General features: G+C 39.0%; 1 protein-coding gene across 7 annotated transcripts in view; it reads left to right on the top strand.

Annotated features, from left to right (window-relative positions):
- Positions 1-12,611, top strand: part of DLC1 (DLC1 Rho GTPase activating protein) — a 258,906-nt gene that overhangs the window by 220,521 nt on the left and 25,774 nt on the right. For 6 of the 7 annotated variants that reach the window (XM_018069504.2, XM_018069510.2, XM_018069496.2 and 3 more), the window contains one exon: positions 12,280-12,351. In XM_018069504.2, the coding sequence (XP_017924993.1) occupies positions 12,280-12,351 (72 nt within the window). Of the gene's footprint in view, positions 1-12,254; positions 12,352-12,611 lie in introns of those variants that run through there. The other variant, XM_025894727.2, reaches the window with a different exon arrangement.

Genomic DNA, 12,611 nt, shown 5'->3' with positions numbered 1-12,611 from the left:
GCTGCGGCTCTGCTCGGCAGCGCGGCCGAAAGGGTTAACCCCGCAGGGGCTGGGGCGCGGGGCTGCCGCGGGAGCGGAGCGGCGCTCAGGTGCGGCTGCTCTCTGAAGGTCACCGTGGCGCATCTCTTTCTTTTTTGTTTTTTTGGGCTTTTTTTTCCCGTTCCCCCTTTTTTTTCCCCATAATTTTTTTTCTCTCTTCTTTTTTTTTTTTTTTCCTTTTCCCTAACTGGGAGCTCTTGCGAAACGGGAACCATCCTTTTGAAGTTCTTCGTAATTAGCCCGATGTCCTCCAGGAGCCCGGTTGGCTCCCCCGTGCAGCGGTGGCCAGCCCTGATGTCACCCCCGGAGGCTTTGATCCCGGTGAAGGAGCAGCACCTCCTGCCAGCCGGGCTCCGCCCCCACAAGCCCATTCTCGAGGGAAACAGAAAGCCGATGCCGTTTTCAAGTCGGGCAGTTTTACATTCCGTGTCACCCTCCCCTTTATTGCAAACAACCAGCAATTACTTACTTCCACCATAACTGTGAAGTTGTTGAGCAATGTGTGTTGGCATTAGCCTAATGAGCTCTGTTGTCAGTTGAGGGTACTTAGTATTGGTGCAACAATTTTTTGGGTTTTTTTTTTTTCCCCCTTGTATTCTCTTTGGGAAAATTTGAAGAAATTACTACTTTTAAACAATGTGTTTAACTAGGTCAGAAGTTAAATGGCTGATCTGTCAGAGTACTTAACACATCTAATTTGAAAGACTGGGGAATGCAGTTTTATCTTAGCCATCAATTATAGATGATTTTATTTTTTTTACAGGAGTAAATGTGATCTATTTGAATTACCCTGCCCTAATCAAGAAATTCCCAGCAGCAAATCAGTAACAATTCTGTGAGTCAGGTTAAGTTTTAAGGCTGTTTGTAGTGAACTTAAGGAAGATAATAGGCAGGCAGATTTCATATGAGCCTCTGAGTACAAATCTGTCAACAGCTCAGTGCCAGACTGATTCAGCATCCATCTGGCAACCAGGCCATTGCTGGCTTACAGCACATGGAGTTGGTATTAGGCGTGTCTGTTGATTCCAGAGCTGTAGGCTGTTATCTCATCTTCCAAGGTATCCTTACTGCTGTCCACTAGGCATCTTGCTTTGCATATCCAGTAGAAGCAACAACAACAATAACAACAACAAAAAACAACAACAACAAAAAAAAAAAGCTGAGATGACCAGGAAGTGGGATGAATGTCTCTCAAGTGAATGTTTTTGGGTTAGTATCCTAATTAGGTCTGACATTCTTTGATTATATAATACAGTATATGGAAGAGAAGATGTAAATGAAAAGAATCTTCTCAACTAGGTATTTACAAATTCATAGAAATCAAAGCATTTGGAGCTGCGTTTTGGAACCTCTAGGACTTCCTGATCTCTTTATCTGCTTTTAAAATAACTTTGATTGTTAATTGATATTTTTTAATCAAAAGAAAGAGTAGATACATGGTTTTAAACACCATTAAATTAATGGTGTTTAAATTTCATTCAGTTTCATTAAATTTCATTTCTAAGTGGTAGTTAAAAGCAAGAATGTATCATGTCATGTTTTTATTTGGTTTTTAATTCTCAGTTGTTTAGATTCATTCTAGGATTTTTAAGTCTTGAGTCAGGGTCTTCCCAGCTAGTTCTGCAGCTGCTCTTGCTGGGCCAGAGAGCAAGACTGATGCTAGTCATGGAAACTCACAAGTGCCCTATGTATTTTGCCTCTGATGGGGGTAGGAAAGAGGTACTGTAGTTGTACTCATGCACTGAACTTGAATGTTTATATTAGGATTCCTAGAAGAAGCAGATGAGAGGTAGATTGGTTTTACTTTTCTGGTTATTCTGATTCATTACATTCTAGGCAGTGGTTTGTTTGAGGCATGTGAATTTATGAGTTCTTCAAATATTTAGAGATGCAGTTTGCACTATAAAGTTTTTTCTAGACAAAATACCACAGTATGTTATGTTTGGCCTTCTTGAGAGATTCAAACTTCTCTTCCAATTCCCCTCTGATTGGAGTTGTGCTATTGGCTTCAGCATAAACACAACTGCACCCTTGACTGCTTAAAAGGAGACAGAGGAAGAGAACTCATGTGCTTAACAGGATGGTCCTGTACTGTAAACAAGCGCTTTTCATGCTTAACTATCCTTCCTAGCGACAGGAAGAAGGAAATGAGGCTATGCAAAAGGACCCTGACACATTTCAGACAATGCCAGACCCACCCTAGCATTCATACAGTATAGCCAGAAGACTTGGGGAAATAAAAATAACTTCAGATGTTTCCCCTTCCTTCTTGTGCATGTTATAGAAATACAGCAATCAAATGATCTGCATTCACAGAAAATTTGCTGGTTTGATCTCCACTAAGTAAAGAGATGATGCCCCTGTATAATTTATATATATTCTTTGGGCATCACATTGTTCTGCTTACAGTCTGAACCTTGGTTTTCAAGGTGAATAAATTACAAAAAACTATATCCTCTCTGGTGATGTAATAAGTGTATATATTGAGTAATTTTGGTAATTTCAGCAATTCTAGTTACATTTCTTGCTTGTATTTAAGTGATCAGTAATTCTGTCTGGTGCAGGGCATCAGGTTTATCTTGAGTGTATTTGATTTCCAAATGTTTTGCCAAGTTTTTTTCTTTTTTATCCCCCCTTTTTTATTTTCTCTTCTATTTTCACCTCTTCTCCTGTTTTAAGGAAAAAACAAATTCTGTCTTCCAGCAGTGATGAGCAAGTCTCATGAAAGGGGTACAGGACTGGCCTGTGATTGGAACTTTCTAGTTCTTTTCACTGGAGACTTATTCTGCCATCCTTGCTGACAGAAGCATACCCACATAGCATACCTTTGAAATCAGTAGGTCTGCTAGTACAGTGTAGTGTTGACATAACTGGCAAAAGCAAAATAGAGTCAAGAATGACTTAACTGGCTGGCTTTAATTCACTGAGTTTCTTTATCTGAAAGTTACAGGTAATACTCATACCATTCTGAAGTACTCTGGTGTCTTTAGAAGAGTATGATAAGCATTTTTATTTGTTAGGATGAATATTCTTTCAAATATTGTCTAGTATTTGATTCCCTTGGGAAGGACTGTGCTAGATGAGACAGGATCAGGAAAAGATGTTATCTGGTCTCTCTTCTAATGAAGACACAATATGATGGCTCACTTATTTCTGGGAGTTTTTAAAAAGTTCAAAATGGTGCAGAATTCCTTAGATTTAGGTTTAAATATATCTGTTTTACATTTGTCTAAATCTGTCCATTCAAATGGAGTAGTCTGTGCTAAGAATAATTTCTGAGAAGGTGCATGAAAGACATTTGCTGAAGCCAGTGGTGGACAGTTTGACCTTCTCAGACCTGTTCTTGTAATTTACTGAAGATTCAGGATTAAGAAAAACACACACACACACATCCCCTGCATTTTTGCATTTTGGGGATGTTCTCTCTGTGACCCTGTGGACCCACAGAAGTGGATGTTCTGCTGGCCACCCTTTCCCTCTGTTCTCTGTGGGTGTCTCTGAGAACAGATTTCCTGTGCATATAAGATACAAGAAACTTTCCTGTGTAAAGCTTCATTGTGTGTTTTAACTTCCCTTCTTCCATACATACAAGGTGTGACCATTAGATCAAGTACTGAAAAAAGCATTTTCAAGTATGGAATATCACAGACAGAATACTGTAACTGCCTGTAATATCTGGAAACAGGAAGTTCATAGTAATATGTGCTTTGGGAAAATCCATGTTTATGTCTTTAATTCCACATTAGGGAAGGAGGCATTAGTCTGGAGTGCAGGCAGCTGTATGCTGGGCTGTTTCACTGCCACTGGTATTTTGTGTCTAGAGTTGTATCATCCACACAGGATGCAGTTTGGGACTGGGTCATCAATGAGGTTGGCTATAAATGGTTATAAGGTAAAGGTAGGCATTCTTCCATACAGTTGTTCCTATGTGCATGTGTGGATGGTTTTGAGGTTGAGGCTTCACAAGCTTGAATAAGCTTCTACTGTCTGTAGAAAATCTATTTTCTTTTGTATAAACCATTGAGACAGCTCAGATCAGTTCTTATACCACTGTTATTTCCTAGATCTGAACAGGTAACCCACATTTCATGCTTTTTTTTATGAAGTGTCTGTCATGCTGGGCCTACTCACTTTTGCCTCCCTTCAGAGCTCTATGAGCCTTTGTGTTGAGCTTTGTGTACATACAGTGCAAGTTTACTAATTTGAAGACAGGGTGCGATGGGAGGATATTAATGCTGGGCTTAGGAGTAGCAATGGTTAATGTTTGCCCTTCAGTATGTTCTCAAAGGTCATACTAACCAAGTTATTTCTGAGAGAAGAAAAGGTTAAAGTCATCTTCTGTTTTGCAGTCTTTGTAGGAGGATTCGTTTCTCACTCTGGAATCTGTCAACATGACCTCCATCAGAGGATTTGGCTAACTGCTTTCTCTACCCCAAATAATCCTCCTCCAAGACCACCCTGTGTTAATCAGGCCAGATAAATAACCCACGTGCCCAATTATTTCTTAAGGGTTTTTTAAGTCACTTGACATCTTGTTCCTCTTCATCTGTGAACCTTCTTAAAAACAAATGGGAGAAGACTACCTTTAATCTCTAAAAAGAGTTATTTGTCAAGAAAACAACTGCATGAAGCTTTAGTTTTCTGATTAAACAAAGTTAGTTTTTAACTTTAGATCACACTATTTTTTAAATTACTTTCTTAATTCTCCTGTATATGCTCAAAATTGGAAAAAAAAACAATTTAGGAGTAAATAATAAACTTGGTTTATAGTATAAACCAGGAGTTGTGATGATTCTTTTGTGTCCTAGAAGATGCTTGACAGAGAGATGGGGAATATCCTTTATTCCAGTGACCCTGTATTAGATCCTGAAATGGTGTTGATTTGGCTTTTCAGAGCACATCAGTTGCTCCAGGTCCTCTTGACAGAGGGGAGGAGAGGACCTCTTGCCAGCCAGGGTATGCTCTGAGGGTGGTGGTTGTACCCTCTGCCTTTCTGCCAAGGGCACTGTCCTTCCGTGTGCTCTGATGAAAACCTGGACTTCTCCTCATGCTAAAAATAATGAGAACTGTGAAACTGACCCTATTTATTCCTGGAAAGAGTGTTGGTGGGTTTTAGAGACCCATGGCTTCATGTTGGGAAAGTCCTACTTAAGTCCTCTGAAATATAGGAAGGCTCCCATTGATTTCAACGAGTGATGGCTCAATCCCTAAACATTTTAAATATTTTGAACAAATGCTGTTTCTTTTTTTAAGTTTTAAGCTGAAAAACTTTGTAGTGATTTTGATATGCTGGAGACTATGAACAGGATGTTCAAGTTTAATAATTAGATTTTCGCCCACAAAAGCAGTATTGTGTTTCGTGTGTTAGCCAAGAGCATTGGTGAGCAATTAAAACTACTATATTCTGTAATCTGGTATAGTTGTTAGGGAGGGAAATTACATGCAGACAACATACACCTATGCAGATATTTTGGAAACTGGTCACTTTTTTTTAATTTTTATTTTATTTAGCTTTCATCAATAACGGAATAAACAAACTTAAGTCCCCATCAGTGTAAGTAAGCCATTTGCTCTCTCCAAAAGCTCCACTGACAACAATAACAACAACATCAACAAAGGGGTTCAAGCTTCCTGCTTTTTTTTTAGCGAACACATCAATATATGACCTTAAACATGTGTTTCCTTACTTCTTCTTCATCTCTTCCCACACAAATTCCAAACATACTCCATTTCTTCTCCCAGTGTCCTGTGGTTTATACATAACATCAGCAGCGTAGTTACTGTCTTGCTGCAAAGCTCAGTAACTTGAAAAGCAAGTCCCATGTTCAACCCAAAGCCAGCAGGAACACTAGGAGAGTATTTTTTTCATCATATAGTTGAGAAATATCTGAGTAACATTCAACACCACCACCTATTTATAGGGTTTTATTACTAGAAAGCAGTATATGTATTTGGTGTTGTGTATGGTTTCCTTCAAGAACTTGTGGGTTCCCCTCCTCCCACCCCCACAAAAATTCTTAGTAAGAAAGATTTCCTTAAAATTGCACTTGCATCCATATTGACTTGAATTCGTTGTTGAGACAGGCAGTGATAAGTGGAGATCCCAGCATGTATTGTTTGACTGTACCAGGTAAATTGAAGCATCGTGAAATACAGGAGCACATCGAAAAAGGCAGCTGCTGTTGCAGAATGTAAGTTGCACTTTGAAGGTGAAAGGAAAAAAGTGACTTGGGAAGGTTGTTAGCTTTCATTTCAAAACCTGCAAGCTTGTAATCAGCTCAAAAGCTGTACTTCATATTCTCTTGATCTCCCTGGTTCTTCTAGAAATGCATAATTGATGGGATGAATGTGTCAGACTATTATTTTAGAACAGTTGTTTAAGATTAGGTTGTTCTCTTACAATTAGGAGAAATTCCAAATGAGTTAGAAATTTGACAAGAGCTTTTTATGGGATTTTCAGAATGCTCTAGCTTTTAGTAGTTGAACATTTATTGACAAGCTTCCCAAGTTTCAGTGTTTGAGAGCATTACCCTTATAAAATGCAGTTCTTCCCTAACTACATTTTTGCTTTCTTTAGTCCTTGTTATGTGCTGCTTTCTTGAAAGGTGCAGAGCACAAAGTTAATGACGCTGCCTAAGGAATATTTAATGATGTAAGTTTGAGAAAAAACAGACTTATGAAAAGGAATTTCATTATTTTCAAGCAACGGTTGCATATCTTCAAAGTGAAAACCATCTGAGGCCATGGACACTTAGCAGGCTAACTCTTAGGAAGTCAGTCATACTGTCCCACCTTTAAAGGGCTGCAGGCATATGGCATTACACAAAACTGATTTATCATTTTCAGTGCCTGGCCTGCTCATTTGTAGACAGCTGCCGCAGTGCAGTTATTTCCCCAGTTTGTCTCAGATTTCACATCCATGTTCATGTATCTATAGACTGAGTGGTTGTATAGTGTGATCAGGTCTGGTGTTGGGACTGCAATTCACATGACAGGAATGCAATTCGACACTAGGAAGAACGATTGCTTGTACTTGGACAGGGGAATTCTATCCAGAGAAGAGTATTTCTCATATATACCACAGCTGGTCTTAAAAAATATGATCCTGGATGATCTCAAGCTCCCCAGTAGCTCAAGACAGTGTTTTGGAGTGGAAAACAAATTTTGCAAAGCACCAGAAATTTCAGAGGGACTTGATATGTAGGGAGAGGTAATTTCTGATACAGACAGAAAAAGAGGATGAGCTTCTGAACATACAAGCCCTTTTGCAACCATTAAACTGGAGCATCAGTCCTGGACAGGGAAGAAACTTTTTTGCTCTATGTGCTCCTCTGTTCCTTAGAAAACGTGCAGATAGTTTATGGAGTTTTAGGCACTAAAATAAAGAGCAAGTGTATTCATCTCCAGCATTCATGGTCTGAAATCATATTCTCTGCACTGCATGGGAGAGACTGTCCCTCAAGCTAATTCAGGAAGATGATTTTGTGTTCAATTTTTACAATTTTTTTCTCTATTCTGAAAGAAAAGTCAAGTAATGAATTTCAACTAGAATAACTTAGTTTAAAATCAAGTCCAAGATGAAATTAAGAAGCTCAAACAAACCAGTTGTTATGTGTAACATTGCAGTGAAACTTCAGAAGTCAAGCCCGTTTTTTTTTCTGAAATTTTATTTTAACAGCATAGGTTTGACCAGTGTCACTACAGATTTTTACAATCTGCTCTCTTAACAGAGCCAAAAGGTGAGATGAGTAGAACTGATGTGTGGAGGTGCTAATATGGTTGTAAAGGTGTCTGAGTTGAGGCAAGAGGAAACCATCTGCTTGGAACTGTTCGTAAGATGTTTAGCACTTAGGTGAAAATTGAGTCAGTGCATGACTGTACAAAGATACATCTGTTTTTCACCTTGTCCTGAAGCCCCCGAGAGAGCTAGTGCTTAAATTGCTTGTTATTTCATGGAAGCAAAAAGAAAGGAAGAATGAAAGTAAATGATGTTGCTGTTCCTAACTGCACTGCTATGATGACTTTTTTTCTGAAAGAAAATTATTGCAGCATCACACTGTGTGGTTCTTATTTTCTATGGGAGGAAAGGTATCATCAGACAAAAGACTATAGACATCTTAGAGCTATCCCTTCTGCAACTGCAGTGTAAAACAAGGTGTGAATTGAGATATTTTTACTCTGAAGGTTTAAACTTGCAGGGCCAGAAACCAAGATTATCCAAAGTTTAACAAAAAGCAAGTTAGACTTTTCCATTTTCACTTCCCAGTCTGGGGAGAACTGGGTCCTCCTAATCCCCCTGGAAGTGGGTAAATAAGCACTATTGGTTCCCAACCATACACAAAAGGAACTCCTACCCTTGATTTGAGCATGGAGGCTTGCTTTGTGAAATGGACTAACAAATAAAGCTGTTTCCAATAAAAATTTCCTGTTTCCTCTTTAACACATTTGCCTGCTGTTTGCTTAAACGACACCAAGAATAAAGACTTCATTGTACTCCTTTTTGGGTTTTGGGGGGTTTAGGTGGGGGGGTTTTTGTTTGTTTTGTTTTACTTTCTAAGAGATTTTTTTATGTATCAGGACATTTAAAAATAATAGCGCAATTTCTTTCTTGCCAGTGGTTCTTTGTACCAGAACCTCCTGCTGCTGGGGGAGGGCACAGGATGCACATCTGAAAAGCTGCACATACATTTCTTGCTTGGAATGTATACTGAATTGTAGTTTATTGTAAAGGTTTTAACTGGCAAGGATGTTTGATTTAGAAAGGAAGTGGCACTGCAGGAATGGAGTGGGAAGGAGGGAGTGAGACTAGTCCTTTGCCTGCAGCAACTTGTATCAGTTCAGCTGCCAGGCCTTCATTGGAAATTGCTTTGCATATTGTGGCAGATTATTGGAGCTGACGTAGGGCTTCATGAAAATGGGTTGGAAAGCAGTGTAGAGTTCCTCTGTAAGCTCCCTCTCCTCCTCCTCCTGGCAGTCAGCTGGCCCCAGCCAAGCAGATCCTGTGCTTGACAATGACTTCATAGCTCAGATAATGATCTGTAACCTAGGTCCCCTGGGAGACTGAACAAAGGTTTCTTGATGCTCTGACCCTTCTTAAACCTTTTAGAAATAGCTGAAAAATCTGATTTTGGAAGGTCTGTTCTTCTCTCTTTTGTCCCTTATTATCTTGATTGCCGTTGGTTGGGATGACAAAGACTTGCACATATTCTCATGTCCACCTGGATACGAAACTGTGGCAACTTGCAAACCAGGAGTCTCAGGGCTAATGCTCCTGAGCTGGAAACTGGTATTTGGAAATTGTAGGAATGAGCTTCTTCCTCTAAGGTAGTTGAAATGATTTGACCAGAACCTCAGATTTAACCAATGTATTTTATTCTCAGAGGCAGGTTCCAATTAAGTTGCAGTAATTAACTTTTTACCTATACAAGCTCTCAGCTGTTTACATTTGTATCCCTTACATGAGGAAGCTTGATCAGTGTACGTGGCTTTCAGTGCAGCCTAATCAGCACACCCTGGCCTTGATTCTCACTCTGGCTGTATTTTGATCTGCCTGAATTTCGCATACATGCACAGTTTTGTTCATACTCTGACTCATCACTAACCAGCTAGGTTGAAATGGGGAAGCCGGGTTGAAAAATTACCTTTCCGTATGTCTGATCACACTGCACAGGTACAGTCTAGGAGCCAACTGAGTTTAGCCAACTGGAGTTGAACAAAAGAGCTACTCTTTTACATCCCATCTCCACTCTGTCACCCCTGTCGTGTTTCTCTCTTATATATACTTTGTGTGGATGGAGATGACACAGAGAGAGCCCTGACTTCTTGGCTTCTTGTTCAAGACAATACTCCAAACCCCTCACCCTTCCAAGGACTTACAACAGGACCCAGGTGCTAGAGCCCTGGCTATGAAAATGGGGCAAATATGGCTTTTAAACCCTTGGTGCTGACTTGTACCCAGCCCTAAACGTTTACCTAGCCTAATCGATGAACAGGTCCACTGTGTTTTATTATTCTCTGGAATTCTTATGGCCAAATAGGAAAAACCCTGGTGTTTCATTGCCTAAGTAGACTTCTTGGGGGATTCTCAAAGGTATTTTGAAGGCAAATATGCTCTGAAAATCCCAAAGGCACCTGACACCTGGATGCCCATAAAATGTAACTTCCACATAACTTGTGTTGTATTTGCAGAAAAGATACACAAAGCTTCTAAAGAGAATGTTAAAAAAAGTCTGATAAATGCATATTCATAATTTTCTAGCTCTAGAAATATTTTATAGGTCATACACCTGGGTTGCTCAGTAAAAGACCTGTGAACAAATATTTAAACACATTGAAGAGCCCCTGTAGTAGTAAGGAATCGATGCTTTTTTCAGTTCACTACAAGCACCTACTTCCACTTTTAAGTAAATTCTAGTTATTTGGGATACTTTTTCTTTCTAGTTTTAAATCGAGTAAAATTCTCATTCAGTTCTGCAGGATGTGACCTATAAGATATTGCATTTTATCTTAAGTACTCTTAAAAATTTATTGCAGATTTTTTGCTTTGCTACTTTAGTTGCTTCTGAGATATTATTATCATGTTGTTTGCTCTTGCTTTAGTAGTACAAGTTTTAAAGATATTTTAGATTTTTTTTTATCTTCTTTATTAAACTTCCAATGTGTTTTCTTAGGGTAATGAAATTAAAATACTACTTGAAGCAAAACTTTACAATTGCTTGCAACTGGAATTGAAGAATGCCTTTCCTTAATCAGTAGCTAAGTCAATATGTCTGTACGTGCTTGTTCTCATGTGGTCCCATAACTCAAAGGTGAAGCAAATAGAAGTTGCACAAATGTGTGCTTGTCCTGACTTCAACAAGAGTGGATTTTTAGATGTTTATTTATCTGGAATGTTGTGTTTTGGCTCACTTTAACCCCTTGGTTTGGATATGTGTTTTAGCAAAGTAGTCTGGCAAAACACAAATATTTTAACACTATTGTAGCAATTTGTAAAATTAGAAGAGGATTGCCATCATTTTGGAGATGCTAAAAGTTGCCTTCCATTTCTTCCAATTTTGTGTACCTATGTCTCACTGGGAATATTTTATAGTGTGACAAAATCTTGAGATATTTTACTTAATTTGTGTTTGGTTCTTCAGTGCCCTGTATGTAGTAACCTGTATTCTGAGCAATTCTAAGTAAACTCTTTGCACATGGTTTCTCCAGCAGGTAGCTATATATCTTCTCCAAGTAGGTGGCAAAATTGTGTACTGAGTTGTACATAATGAAGCTTTTCTTTTCTGGTCCATCAAGAACAGTGAATATAATCAAAGCCAGACAAACCTTAATAGCTTCTGATTGGTCATTGTCTGTTTGATCAGTTCTAAGCAGGGAGGTAAATTCCCAGTAGAACTTCCTTGAATTTTTAGAACAAAATTAGTCCAATCCATTTCTTCAGCAATTGGAGAATACCCTAAATACCTTTTATATTTTCCTAGTTTGAGCTAATAGGATAACATATTCTTTATTGCTACTTGTAGTAGGTAACAAATGAATTTGTGTGTAATTTATTCAAAGACTAATATAACCCATGTTCAGAATGTTTCGTTTCTTTCGGTGTCATGTATATGTATGTGAATAATTTCATTCTGCGGCATGCTGTTTTGGGCAGTGTGAGGGAAAGTTTCCTGTAATATACCAAGTAATTCATAAATGCCTTGAAGACCTCCAGTGAAACTAGGTTCTTGTTGGGTAGTAAATGTGTGCTTGAGTGATCTGCAGTACAGTGTGTCAGTTGTTCTTGGGCTTGAGTCTGTCAGTACTATCTACAAGGTGTTAAAGTGCACAGAATTGCAAGCTCTACTAGGAATTTCTATCAAGACAAAGTACTTGTGCCAAGAGGATCATAAGATTTGCTGAACAAATGCGGCTCATGTTGGCTACAGTGCTGGTTTCTCTAATGTTAGCAAAACCTTTATGGAATGATCCATAACTGTTGCAGTTTTCATTTGTGCCTGTTTCTCTACCTATTAAAATGATGAGCTGTTGATAAATGACTGCTGAAAACTAGTGACTTTCCAGAACCTAAGATATGTTTGATGGTAAGAAAAGCAAACTGAGATAAGCAAACCTGTGTCTCAGTTCAAAGTTTCTGGATACTTTTGTGCTTATTTTGTAACAGGAATAGTAGAAGTGGTGGAGAGGAAGTTTTTGCTCTGCAGATGACTAATCAGAAGGTGTCTTATTTCTGTCGTCTTCCAGAAATCGAGGCCAAGGAAGCTTGTGACTGGCTGCGGGCTGCTGGGTTCCCTCAGTATGCGCAGCTTTATGAAGGTAGGCTTCTGAGCTTGCAAGTCAACCATCCCCTGGCAACTTTTGGACAGTAAGACATAATATTCACCAATAAATGAGGTTCAGGGGCACAACTGAAGTGCCAGTACATAAGATGACTTATAGGGACTGGGCTGTTCTCTGCTACCCACCACATGCATAGATGTGCCAAACCTAATGAGACTCTGAAGCACTCTTGGAGTTTTAAATTTGTTTCAGGTTCCCGATTCAGTCTGAATCTTCCAAATGCCCTCATAGAACAA

Source organism: Manacus vitellinus, unplaced genomic scaffold, assembly GCF_001715985.3.
Source record: "Manacus vitellinus isolate BGI_N305 unplaced genomic scaffold, ASM171598v3 scaffold_0_pilon, whole genome shotgun sequence".
Lineage (NCBI taxonomy): Eukaryota > Metazoa > Chordata > Aves > Passeriformes > Pipridae > Manacus > Manacus vitellinus.
Note: the sequence above shows the minus strand (reverse complement) of the source record. Positions and strands in the feature narration are given on the sequence as shown.